Source organism: Cherax quadricarinatus, chromosome 35 (assembly GCF_038502225.1).
Source record: "Cherax quadricarinatus isolate ZL_2023a chromosome 35, ASM3850222v1, whole genome shotgun sequence".
Lineage (NCBI taxonomy): Eukaryota > Metazoa > Arthropoda > Malacostraca > Decapoda > Parastacidae > Cherax > Cherax quadricarinatus.
In genome coordinates, this window is record NC_091326.1 from 9,238,093 (window position 1) to 9,252,655 (window position 14,563).

Below are 14,563 nucleotides of genomic sequence, written 5' to 3' on the forward strand. Positions count from 1 at the left end.
GTAAGTGTATTTGGGGGTTTGAAACGGATTAATGTAATTTACATTATTCCTTATGGGAACAAATTCATTCGGTATCAGCACTTGAACAGCCTTCTGGAACGAATTAATTTCGTATCCTGAGGTACCACTGTATAATCTTTTTAGTATTGTTATTAAGAAGTCTGCAGTGCAGGAAAGCTGAAGTACAGCTGGGTGAGTACACACAAACATATATATACACAATGTATATACACAATGTATATACACATGTATATATACATGTATACACATGCATTCACACACATGAGTGCACACTTAGGTATGCACATGCACACACATGAATAATGTTATATCATATTTTCAGTATTATTGTTAAGAAATCTGCAGTGAAGGAAAGCTGGTATGGTCTTAATTTTATATTCACACCAGATAACCAAGTGACATTCTCCCTGCAGCAGTCCAGTAGTCCAGTTGAAGGAAGTCAAGACCCAGGCCCTCAGATTGACCCCAACCCTCTCCCTCTACCTCCAGTGCCCCATGAGGTCATGCGGACAGCTTCTGAGCGCCACCAAAAGGGTTTAATGTGCCCATGGATATATCAAGTTTTAACACAGGTTGGTTAATGTAATTTGTACTCAAATAATTTTCATCTGTGGCTTGCCCAGTATTACTAGCATGTCCTGTCTATTTCTACATATGAACACTGGAATATTTATTACCAGTTAACATTCTCTTGGAACTTTTTTAATTTTCTAAGCTGTCATTGTGTTAAAAAATTGTTTTAAATCTTTTGAGTTTTTCTTTTAGCGTTGGACTTTGCCACTTTTATTAATATACAATCAATTATTTGCCATGTAATTTATTATTTTAATTTATTATCTCTACTGTATTTACATAAGTTCAGAATTTTTAAAAACATGATCTTTGTACAAGATAGCCTTAAGTGCTTACATTTCCTTGTATGCATGTGTGATAATTACCTGTTTGTATTTATGGGGTGGTGAACTCTAGCTCAAACTCATATTCCTCTTAATTTTTCACTGACTTGGAATAGCCCTGTCTTATCTGTCTTTGCATTGTGGTATGCAGTTCAGGGGCTTTCTGCTGTCACCCATCTTGAATATTGTTACTACATTTTCCATATTTGTCATCTGGCATTTGACCATTCATTAATGCTTTGCTAAAAATCTATTCAAGTGACTAGCATAAGTTTTCAGTTCCACTTAATAGTTGTGGTGATATTGAATTTTTCTAATGTGTTAAATCCCATTGGTAACTTTCTCACTTTCTCATTAGTCATATATGTTTGAAAGTTTCACCTGGTTTATACTCTCTTATCTGGTACTTACCCTTGCTCATTAGTAAACATCAAAATATGGAATCTTCTCTTGAGCTCATTGCATACTTCCCTGTTATTTTCTCTGATTGTAATTATACTTGTAGTTACAGGAGCACAACCAAGATTGTGGTGTCCTGTCTTCACTATTTAATCGTATAATTTATGGGAAGGGTGGTGCCTACACCCCTTCTCTCCTCTCTGAATTATACCTTTCATATCACCACACTTTCCTTCACACCTTATTTACACAATACAGCCTCTCCTCACTTAGCGATCTACTCGTTTACCAATGACTTGGACTTACGATGGGCTCTTTGACCAGTATGCATACCTAAATAATGTATATTAGAGCTGATTTCCTTTATTCTGTTTATTACAATATGCAGTACACTACTGTATAAACACTTAAAAATATATTAAAAATGTTATAAATGGTACAAAGGTGACATTAAAACAATATCTAAGATGGTTGACACAAACTCACTACCATTATAGTATGCTTCTTGCTTAGTGATGAATTCATTTACCGATGTGGTCTTAGGAACGGAACTCTGTTGGCTGTCTCCCACTGAGGCAGGGTGACCCAAAAAGAAAGAAAATCCCCAAAAAGAAAATACTTTCATCATCATTCAACACTTTTACTTCACTCATACATAATCACTGTTTTTGCAGAGGTGCCCAGAACACAAAAGTTTAGGAGCATATACATATAAAGATACACAACATATCCCTCCAAACTGCTAATATCCCAAACCCCTCCTTTAAAGTGCAGGCATTGTACTTCCCATTTCCAGTACTCAAGTCCGGTTATATAAAAATAACTGGTTTCCCTGAATGTTTTTTTTTTTTTTTTTTTTTTTTTTTTTTTTTTTTTATCACACCGGCCGATTCCCACCAAGGCAGGGTGGCCCGAAAAAGAAAAACTTTCACCATCATTCACTCCATCACTGTCTTGCCAGAAGGGTGCTTTACACTACAGTTTTTAAACTGCAACATTAACACCCCTCCTTCAGAGTGCAGGCACTGTACTTCCCATCTCCAGGACTCAAGTCCGGCCTGCCGGTTTCCCTGAATCCCTTCATAAATGTTACTTTGCTCACACTCTGCCTTTGTGGGAATCGGCCAGTGTGATAATAATAATAAATATATTAACACACTGGCCGATTCTCACCAAGGCAGGGTGGCCCGAAAAAGAAAAACTTTCACCATCATTCACTCCATCACTGTCTTGCCAGAAGGGTGCTTTACACTACAGTTTTTAAACTGCAACATTAACACCCTTCCTTCAGAGTGCAGGCACTGTACTTCCCATCTCCAGGACTCGAGTCCGGCCTGCTGGTTTCCCTGAATCCCTTCATAAATGTTACTTTGCTCACACTCCAACAGCACGTCAAGTATTAAAAACCATTTGTCTCCATTCACTCCTATCAAACACGCTCACGCATTCCCACTGGAAGTCCAAGCCCCTCGCACACAAAACCTCCTTTACCCCCTCCCTCCAACCTTTCCTAGGCCGACCCCTACCCCGCCTTCCTTCCACTACAGACTGATACACTCATGAAGTCATTCTGTTTCGCTCCATTCTCTCTACATGTCCGAACCACCTCAACAACCCTTCCTCAGCCCTCTGGACAACAGTTTTAGTAATCCCGCACCTCCTCCTAACTTCCAAACTATGAATTCTCTGCATTATATTCACACCACACATTGACCTCAGACATGACTATCTCCACTGCCTCCAGCCTTCTCCTCGCTGCAACATTCATCACCCATGCTTCACACCCATATAAGAGTGTTGGTAAAACTATACTCTCATACATTCCCCTCTTTGCCTCCAAGGACAAAGTTCTTTGTCTCCACAGACTCCTAAATGCACCGCTCACCCTTTTTCCCTCATCAATTCTATGATTCACCTCATCTTTCATAGACCCATCCGCTGACACGTCCACTCCCAAATATCTGAATACATTCACCTCCTCCATATCTCAGTAGTAGTACCAGTTCCAGTAACCAGTTACCAGTAACCAGTGTACCAGTAGATGACTCACTACCAACCGTCTCTGCGTGAATCACTGTCTGTATTCATATTGTTGCTGACCACAGCAGTATTCAAACACCCCCCTCACATATGGGTACTGGGGTTAGTTAGTCTTAAGAGTGAGAGCAAGGAGGCAGGTCGCGGCTGTTTGGCGCTTCCCACATTATCCGTAATATAGGTACTTCCAGCCTACGTGAGTATTTCCAGTGTCCAAGAAATTTTGAAAAAAAAAAAAAAAATTATTTTCTCTTACAGAATTAAAGAGCATATTTTTGTGAAGGTAATAAGACAAAAAAAAAATCTGATCAGTACTTACCGAGATACAGTGCCAAGAAGTTTGTCGAAAATGATGTGGTGGCGGCAACATCGACGAATTCCACTTACGTGCATTACATTATTTTGCTGTTTTTGTTGTTTTTTCTTTTCTTTTCCAATTTTTTTCTATTCCTACTAACATTTGGGGCCTGAGAGACCAATACTGTATATAATGTATATATATAAACTCACTGTATTGAACACAATAACCGCACTAAAGTTATTATCATATTATTGTTTACCACTGTTGTTTATTACAATAAACATGCACAAATCTTGTATAATACTAATGTTCTATCATATATTTACATATTTACAATCACTGGATATGGTTTTAGAACTGCTGGAGCTTGTGGAACTCCTTGAAACAAGGCACCATGCACAGAGGCACCTTACATTCCTCACACATAAACCGAGTGTCTTTGCGTCTTTGTTGCCGTCTTTTTGTTTGTGCACAGACGATGCATCTCTTCTGAGCAAATTTCTTCTGAGTTGAAGGAAGTTGTATTATGAAATGATCACCTTCCCTCCTCAAACGCTTGGGTATATCCTGAGGAATTCGAGGACCGTGTTGTATAGCAGGTGTTGTTACCTTGCACTTCATTATGAGTTGTCTGACAACAGAGAAACAAAATTCACCGTACGGTGGTCTGTTGCCAGTCTTTATTTGGTACATATTATATGCATTGAGCATTGAAATGTCCATGAGATGGAAGAAAAGTTTCATGTACCACTTGTAACTCTTATGAACACAGTCAACAAAACCAATCTGCATGTCACACTTGTCAACTAAGCGCATGTTTTGTGTATAATCAATCACTGTCACTGGTTTTCGAATACGTTCATTAGTCACTCGATCAACTTTGGTTGTCAACAATGTGACATCTAGTTTGTCATGCCACCGTAATGCCATGATGTCATTGGCAGTAAACACCTGCACGTCATCACCACGAGCACCTGCGTTGAGCCTGGGCATATGTTTACGATTAGAACGCACTGTGCCACACACATCTGTCTTGTTCACTCGCATGAAATCACTGAGTCATGGGCTTGTGTACCAGTTATCGATATATAATATATGCCCCTTACCAAGATAAGGTGCCATCATGTTTCTCACTACGTCACCTGAGATACCCAATAACATCTTGGTATCTTTCAATGTTTTACTACCCGTGTATACAACAATATCCAACACCAGGCCACTGTCACAATCACAGAGTACAAACAGTTTTATACCAAAGCGTTTCCTCTTGCTCGGTATATACTGCTTGAATGACAGTCTACCTTTGAACAAAATCAAAGACTCGTCAATTACAAGATTCTTGAATGGATAAAAGTATATGCTGAACTTTTGTTTGAGATACATGAAAACATTTCTAATCTTGTATAACCTGTCACTTCTGTCAGGCCTGGTTTTGTCAGAGAAGTGCAACATACGTAAGAGTAAGATAAACCTGTTCACTGGTATGATTTCACTGAAGACCGGGGTAGAAATTAGCCGATCTGTGGACCAGTATGCTTTTATATTATGCTTATAGACGTGAGGCATAAGCATTATTGTTGCAAAAAGCAAATACATTTCTGCAACAATCGTCTCTTTCCACCTGTGTAGTCTTGACTGTGGTGATAAGATCGTATTTGCCATGGTGTACTCAAAATACTTATTACTTTCCCTGACAATAATTTCCATCAATTGCTGGTCAAAGAATTCCAGTTCATTGGCCGTGGTTCCAAGGGGACAAGTAGGTAGAATTCCACTTTGAGAGTCATCAAAGTGGTGAGGCTTGGGAACAAAATTGGGATTTTGCTGCCAATCCCACATACGGTTTGCTGGTGGATACTTGATATCATAGGCTGGTTGTGCGGGTGGTTGTGGTTGTGGTGGGCTGGTGGCTGGCTCTCCGCTTTGTCCTTGAACTGACGAGTCAGCAGCGTGGGTCCCAGCGTGGCCTGGTGAGTCATGCATGGCGGTGCCACTACCACCGCCACTACCATCACCACTAACACCATCCACTGATGCCTGTGGTCTATCCATGCCAAGTGTAGCCACATCATCCTCACTATCACTACCTAAAACTGGTGTTGGGCCACGGGATGTACTCCGGGATGTACTCCGTCCCCTGGGCACAGCATAGGGTACACTACCCGAGCGCATGCGGCGGCGAACATACCGATGCTTCACTGGTGAATATGATTCCTCACTATCACTACTCGAATGATCGTCGAGCGCAATAAAATCACAATCCACGTCACTATCATCGTCATTACTGAAGTCAGAGGCCTGGCCACGCGAAAATATTAGTTTTCTCTTGCGATGAGGAACAACCGACCGTGAGTCACGAGTGCCCACACCAGAGGTAGAAGGTTGAGGATCGTCAGGGTTTTCTGCACTATTATCGATATCCTGGTCATTCTTTTCGGTCACTAACTGATCAAAGCTGTAGAATTCGTCTTCATTTCCACTTCCATCAGTGTCAGAACTATCAGATAGGAAGAGGAGAGTCCCAATTTTCCGGGGAGTGAGATCTGACTTGTGACGAGGCATGGTGAACAAGGGTAACTGAGCCGGCGTTCCCACAATGCTATGCGGGCGCCTAGATTTTTTGTTTATGGCGCACACCCACCACGCAGACCCGTTCTCTCACATGTAGGCTTATGAGCGTTTTTGCGCTAAATTTGACGGCGGTAGAATTTTGGCGTAGATCTACGGTTTGGACACTCAACGTAAAGCCGTTGATCTATGGGACGGGCCCTGAAAGGGTTAAACAACCATGGTGACATCACACATCCTTGTCTAAGGCCTACTTTTACTGGTAAATAATCTCCCTCTTTCCTACATACTCTAACTTGAGCCTCACTATCCTCGTAAAAACTCTTCACTGCTTTCAGTTGCCTACCTCCTACACCATACACCTGCAACATCTGCCACATTGCCCCCCTCTCCACCCTGTCATACGCATTTTCCAAATTCATAAATGCCACAAAAACCTCCTTAGCCTTATCTAAATACTGTTCACTTATATGTTTCACTGTAAACACCTGGTCCACACACCCCCTACCTTTCCTAAAGCCTCCTTGTTCATTTTTTTTATTTTTTTTTTTTATTATCACACTGGCTGATTCCCACCAAGGCTATACTATTCTCCATCTTAGTCTTAATTCTTTCAATAATAACTCTACCATACACTTTACCAGGTATACTCAACAGACTTATCCCCCTATAATTTTTGCACTCTCTTTTGTCCCCTTTGCCTTTATACAAAGGAACTATGCATGCTCTCTGCCAATCCCTAGGTACCTTACCCTCTTCCATACATTTATTAAATAATTGCACCAACCACCCCAAAACTATATCCCCACCTACTTTTAACATTTCTATCTTTATCCCATCAATCCCAGCTACCTTACCACCTTTCATTTTACCCACTGCCTCACGAACTTCCCCCACACTGACAACTGGCTCTTCTTCACTCCTACAAGATGTTATTCCTCCTTGCCCTATACACGAAATCACAGCTTCCCTATCTTCATCAACATTTAACAATTCCTCAAAATATTCCTTCCATCTTCCCAATACCTCTAACTCTCCATTTAATAACTCTCCTCTCCTATTTTTAACTGACAAATCCATTTGTTCTCTAGGCTTCCTTAACTTGTTAATCTCACTCCAAAACTTTTTCTTATTTTCAACAAAATTTGTTGATAACATCTCGCCCACTCTCTCATTTGCTCTCTTTTTACATTTCTTCACTGAATCCCTTCACTAAATATTACCCTGCTCACACTCCAACAGCTTGTCAGGTCCCAAATACCATTCGTCTCCATTCACTTCTATTTAACATGCTCATGCATGCTTGCTGGAAGTCCAAGCCCCTCACCCAAAAAACCTCCGTTACCCCCTCCCTCCAACCTTTTCGAGGACAACTCTTACCCCCGCCTTCCTTCTCGTACAGATTTATACGCTCTCCGAGTCATTCTACTTTGATCCATTCTCTCTAAATGACCAAACCACCTCAACAACCCCTCTTCAGCCCTCTGACTAATACTTTTATAAACTCCACACCTTCTCCAAATTTCCACACTCCAAATTTTCTGCATAACATTTACACCACACATTGCCCTTAGACAGGATATCTCCACCGCCTCTTCGCTGCAGCATTTACAACCCAAGCTTCACACCCATTTAACCCCTTGACTGTCGCAACCCCCAATCCTGAAGTGTTTCCTGGTGTCGCAAAATTTAAAAAAAAAAAAAAATTATTTTTCCTTATAAAATGATAGAGATTTTTTTCCCGATTGTAATGACACCAAAAACATGAAATTTGATGGAAAACTGACGGAATTACGCTCTCGCGAAGTTAGTGACCTCGGCAATATTTACAAATCGTCGATTTCGCCCACTTTGAGCCCTATTTTCGGCTAATTCCATTGTTCCAGTTGACCAAACTCGGTTATTTCTTTAGAACTCCATTTTTTATATCGATTGAGTACAAGAAACTGCCCATTTACAGATTTCAACTACCCAATAACATGGTCAGAAATTTGCAATTGGGCCAATTTCACGAATATTAAAAAATATGACATTTTCAAAATAAGGTCCAGAATGAAAAATGCAGACATTCCTGGCTCTAAAATAACATTTTTTATGTTCATCAGTCACGTCTCCAAGCCCCTCTGATATTACTCTTGCTTTCTATTTTGAATTTTTATTCGGACAAAAAATAGAAGATTTACTGTTATGCAATACTATAATAATTGTATAAATAACATCAACCCATTCATAACTGCATATTAGAATGGCTAGTTGGACATTTATTGGACAATGATATCATTTGTTTACTTTTGAACATTGGCAAAAATCAAACATTTCTCATACTTTGAGCTCCATTTCCAGGTTCTTTTTATAGTAAAATCAATCAAAATCACCTCTATTTCTATAATGTGCTTTCCATTCTGTCAAATGAGACCAAGAAAACGAGAATACAACCATAAATACTATACGAAAATAGACCACAAAGTCGGCATTTTAATTAAAAAAAATGGTCGGAGTTTTTTTTTCTCATTATGCCCTGCACGCTCCAGGATTTTTTTTATATGGTGCACACTGACCACATAGACCCATTCTCTCACATGTGGGCCTACCAACTTTCTCCTGCTTGATTTGAAGCCGCTAGAATTTATGAGTATATATACGTCAAACACGGTACCTCGTAAGACGTATATGTACGACCTCGACAGTCATACATTCCCTTCTTTGCCTCCATAGATAATTTTTTTTTGTCTCCATGTATACCTCAATGCACCACTCACCTGTTTTCCTTCATCAGTTCTGTTGTTAACCTCATCCTTCATACATCCATCCACTGACACGTCAACTCTCAAATATCTGAAAACTTTCACTTCTTCCATACTCCTCCTCTCCAATTTGATATCCAGTTTTTCTTTATCTAAATCGTGTGGTACCCTCATCACTTTACTGTTTTCTATGTTTACTTTCAAATTTCTACCTTTACACACTCACAGTATATGGGTGTCAAATACTTCACTGCCTCTAGCTGCCTCAGTGCAACATTGAAGATTATGCCTTGTACACATAGTGTTGGTACAACTGCTACTATACTAATAAACTTCTCTATGAATTATAGTGCATTGTACATTGTACTGCATGAATATTTTTATAAGCTTTAACGCTGTTTCATTATCCTGATGCTCAGGGTGAAGTGAAATTTGGTGTATGCATGGAGGATGAAAGTAGCAGAGAACTGCCACATGCTGTCCTTTTCTACCGTTCAGTTCGCCAGTACGTTTATGCCATCCTCTACAACCTCCATCACCATACCTTCATGGCTCGTAAGGCAAAGGAGGAGGGCCAGAGTAAGTACACCATTGACTACTTTTTTTTCATTATCATCCCTTCAAGGGGCAGGGAGGGGGAGTGCTTTGATAATAGTAAAGAGCTCTTGATCCTAGAAATTGGTGTAGCTCCTTCATCCTTTACTCAAACCTAATTACTCTCATTAATCAGATGCTATTTGACCCCATGTGAATTTAGTTCTTTCAAATGATTATATATAAATTAGTATTTTTTTTTTTTTTTTACCTAAGCAGCCATCTCCCACCAAGGCAGGGTAACTCAGAGGAAAAGACACATCCACCTTCATTCATTCAATTGCTGTGTTTCTAAAAATGTGCTAACCTCACAGTTAGATTACCCTCTAATTGTAACATCCCCATCCCTCCAGAGTGCAGGCGCTGCCCTTCACACCTCAAAAACTCAAGTCCACCTGATTGTTAAACTCTACTTCATTTTAATGTAAATTTTGGGCATTTTCTTTTGTAACTATGCATTTGAATTAGAATCTTGGTGCATTTCAAGTGTGGAAGGGATGTTTGTGTGTGTGGTAATCTCTTACTGCATTTCATTTAAAATGAGGAAGTAAACTAATTCATAATGAAATGAATTGGAAGAGCTTCCAACTTTATATCATTGACAATCCTTGCTAGAACACTTGAGTTTCTATCTCAATTTCACAGTAATCTTAAGGAATTTTTGGGCACATTTCATTTATTTTTGTTATTAGAGTTTTATTGCATAAATAAATTTAGGTATAGAATAAATGGAAATGAAGTGATGAATCAGATTACCATACACCATGGATGATGTTCCCTCACTATTGAGCTTTGTCAGAATAGACTTGCTCTGCATTCCATCTCTCTTTCCTAGTCATCACTATTTGCCTGCCAGCCATCTACTTATGTTGTAGCCATATTTTGTTAACTTAGAATTTGACAATCTCCTCACAAGCTCTTGCTGCTTCTCAGTGACTTGATATGTAAATCTCCTCCATATTTCCCCAAATATATACATCTTTTAGTAGGTTGGTAGATAGCATCTGCCTTGAACCTTCAAAACTAGGGATGCCAAGCCCATGATGATTCTCTTAAGATCACATGTTCTATCTAGGCTGGAATACTGCCATACACTAACTGCCCCCCTCTAAGGCAGGCAAAATTGCTGATCTGGAGAGTGTACAAAGAACTTTCATGGCACACATAAGTATGATAAGGCACCTGAATTGCCAAGAATGGTTGAAATCCCTTGATCATATACACTTGGAAATCCCATGATCATATACACTTGGAAAATTCTAGAGGGTATATTAGTACCAAACTTGCACACGAAAATCACTCCCTATAAAAGCAAAAGACTCTGCAGGAGATGCAACCTTCCCCCACTGAAAAGCAGAGGTGCCACGATTACACTGAGAGACAACACAGTAAATGTCAGGGGACCAAGAGTGTTCAACTGCCTCCCAGCATACATGAGGGGGATTACCAATAGACCCCTGGCTGTCTTCAAAAAGGCACTGGACAGGCACCTAAAGTCAGTACCTGACCAGCCAGGCTGTGGTTTGTACCTCAGTTTGCGTGCAGCCAGCAGTAACAGCCTGGTTGATCAGACCCTTATCCACCACAAGGCCTGGTCTCAGATTGAGGGGGTGTTGACCCCCAAAACCCTCTCCAGTTATACTCCACTGAGGTACTACCGTCCTGCCAAATGAGGATTAAACAGAAACCTGTAATTATTTTACACGATGGTAGGATTGCTAGTGTCTTTTTTGTCTCATAAACATGCAAGATTTCAGGTACGTCTTGATGCTTCTACTTACACTTAGGTCACTACACGTGCATGTACAAGCATATACTGTATATACTCGCCCCTCTGGGTTTTCTTCTATTTTCTTACTAGTTCTTGTTCTTGCTTATTTCCCCTTTATCTCCTTGGGGGAAGTGGAACAGAATTCTTCCTCCATAAGCAGTGTGTGTCATAAGAGGTGACAAACATGCTGGGAGCAAGGGGCTAGTAACCCCTTCTCCTGTATACATTACTGAAGTTAAAAAGAGAAACTTTTGTTTTTCTTTTTGGGCCACCCTGCTTTGGTGGGATACATTTGGTTTGTTGAAAGAAGAATACAGTGGAACCTAGACTTACGAGTGTCCCAACATACAAGTTTTTCGAGATACGAGCCGTCGCCCAGTCAATTTTTTGCTCTGAGTTAAGAGCCATCATTTGAGTTATGAGCAAGTTTCTCCCGCTTCCCTCTCAACCCACAACCCCCACACCTCTCTTGTTTATCAATGATTTCATGCTTTAATTCTATGGACATCATCCTCTTTTTCTTCTCAGCACTGTCCTTTGCACTTGTTTCTTAGGACCCATGGTTAGAAAAAAGAAATTTAGCAAAATAACTGCACAAAATGCAAGCAAACACGAGAGAAATGCTTCCACAGCGAGGTAAACAGTGCACTGAGTTGGCGGTGTTCTGAAGCTCTCGTTGTTGTTATTAGTATTATTAAGTTTGGGAGTGGACATGTCAGCGGATGGGTCTATGAAAGATGAGGTGAATCATAGAATTGATCAGGGGAAAAGGGTGAGCGGTGCACTTAGGAGTCTGTGGAGACAAAGAACTTTATCCTTGGAAGCAAAGAGGGGAATGTATGAGAGTATAGTTTTACCAACACTCCTGTATGGGTGTGAAGCATGGGTGATGAATGTTGCAGCAAGGAGAAGGCTGGAGGCAGTGGAGATGTCATGTCTGAGGGCAATGTGTGGTGTGAATATAATGCAGAGAATTCGTAGTTTGGAAGTTAGGAGGAGGTGTGGGATTGCCAAAACTGTTGTCCAGAGGGCTGAGGAAGGGTTGTTGAGGTGGTTCGGACATGTAGAGAGAAGGGAGCGAAACAGATTGACTTCAAGAGTGTATCAGTCTGTAGTGGAAGGAAGGCGGGGTAGAAGGAAGGCGGGGTAGGGGTCGGCCTAGGAAAGGTTGGAGGGAAGGGGTAAAAGAGGTTTTGTGTGCGAGGGGCTTGGACTTCCAGCGGGCATGCGTGAGCGTGTTTGATAGGAGTGAATGGAGACAAATGGTTTTTAATACTTGACGTGCTGTTGGAGTGTGAGCAAAGTAACATTTATGAAGGGATTCAGGGAAACCGGCAGGCCGGATTTGAGTCCTGGAGATGGGAAGTACAGTGCCTGCACTCTGAAGGAGGGGTGTTAATGTTGCAGTTTAAAAACTGTAGTGTAAAGCACCCTTCTGGCAAGACAGTGATGGAGTGAATGATGGTGAAAGTTTTTCTTTTTCGGACCACCCTGCCTTGGGAATCAGCCAGTGCGTTAATAATAAAAAAAATGAAGGGGTGCAGTGACTCGAGCTGGTCCTAATGCCAGTAAAAAACAAAGAAGGAAAGTAACTCCAGAGGGGGATTTGATACCTGAAGTCCTTATGAAGGGGGCTTTCCCTTCCAAACAATAAGCTCTCCTCTCTCTCCCCTCCTCGCCTTCTTCAATATGCCAACAAGAGTCTCCAGTAAAGGTATGTAATGTTCAGTTATTAAATTTGTGCTTTATACATGTATTTATTTCTCATTGCTTTTTGTATGTAAAACTATAGTTAATCTTTAAAAAATGTATTTTTTGTTTAATATTTTTGGGTGTCTGGAACGGATTAATTGTATTTACATTAATTCTTGTGGGAAATATTACTTCAGTTTTTGGCCTTTTCGGATTTAGGCCGACCTGGAAAGGATTACGGCTGAAATCCGGGGTTCCACTGTAAATGCAAAGGACGGTGCTGAGAAGAAAAAGAGGATGATGCCCATTGAATTACAGCATGTAATCATAGATAAACAAGCGAGGTGTGTAGGTGGCAGTATGAGCTAGTAGCAAGTAGCCCATATTCCACCCTCCGCCTCCACCTCCGCCAGTGTATGTACGCTTTATAAAACCACTTTATTTCTTTACATTCTCTGTTAGGTTTTTATACAATATTTCTTATATATAAATACATTGTTTCAGTGTTTTCCTTATGAAACTAGTGATCTAGTGCAGTTAACCTCGCAAACACTCAGTTTTCTCTTATAAGAGCATGGGAAGATGTAGTCAGAGCGGCAAAGGGAATGGACACCGCCGCCACCACTCACCACATTATGGCCTATTTTATTCATTCTAGAGTTTATATCATATTTTTGTTAATTTAATTGTTTATTATGTCATATTAGTTGAATTGTGTTAGATAAATAATCTGTTGAGTTGATATTAGTGTCATATTGAAGTGTTTTGTCCTCCCTCCCGAGACCAGGAATTCCACTGGAACGAATTAATGGCATTTCAATTAATTTAAATGAGGAAAACTGATATGATATACAAACCAATTGAGTTACAAGCTAGGTCACGGAGCGGATTAAACTCGTAATTTGAGGTTCCACTGTAGTATACATCTTTGTCACCTCATCCCTTGTCATTCCTCTCTAAATTTCAAAAGCCTCTCATCATCTGCTCCTCATCCCTGAGTTTACTCTTGGCGACTCCACACGATCTTCTAATTTCTTCACTCCGAATTCTCTGCTTAATATTCACAACATTGCTTTCAAATCTGAAAGAAACAGATTCCTTTCTCAGTAAGACCCGTTGCATACTCAGGAAATTAGAATAAGGCAAAAGCTCTTGCACCTCGTCTCCATGGCTTCTAGCGTCTTCTTTGCTGTAATACTTGAATCTCAGGTCCCCCAGATTGACAATTTTTTTAGGGCTTGAAATTGTAAAAAACAAAAATGTAATTGTAGTTGGATATAGTGTTATATTTAATATTGATGCTTATGGCTACAAAGGTTAAATAAATAGTATTTATCTTAAATTTTAGTTGTTGGTGTATACTGATGATTTTGAAAGGAGTGGAGAAATATGATGACCCTATGCTAAGGAGGGAGGTTGTGGGTTATTGGTTGAAATGAATAGCAAGGTTCTTGCACTGATGCTAATGGTTATACTGGAGTAAAAGAATTTAGCAATGCTGCTGTGGTCTGTTTCCCTACTGTTCTGGTTTACTGGAGTC

General features: G+C 40.2%; 1 protein-coding gene across 17 annotated transcripts in view; it reads left to right on the forward strand.

Annotated features, from left to right (window-relative positions):
* Window positions 1–14,563, forward strand: part of LOC128694998 (constitutive coactivator of PPAR-gamma-like protein 1 homolog) — a 224,507-nt gene that overhangs the window by 139,334 nt on the left and 70,610 nt on the right. For all 17 annotated transcript variants that reach the window (XR_008407941.1, XR_008407942.2, XR_008407943.1 and 14 more), the window contains 2 exons: window positions 435–593; window positions 9,386–9,545. Coding sequence is in view for 13 of the 17 variants with exons in the window: in XM_053785385.1 (XP_053641360.1) it covers window positions 435–593; window positions 9,386–9,545 (319 nt within the window). In the remaining 4 variants the exon portion in view is untranslated. The remainder of the gene's footprint in view (window positions 1–434; window positions 594–9,385; window positions 9,546–14,563) is intronic.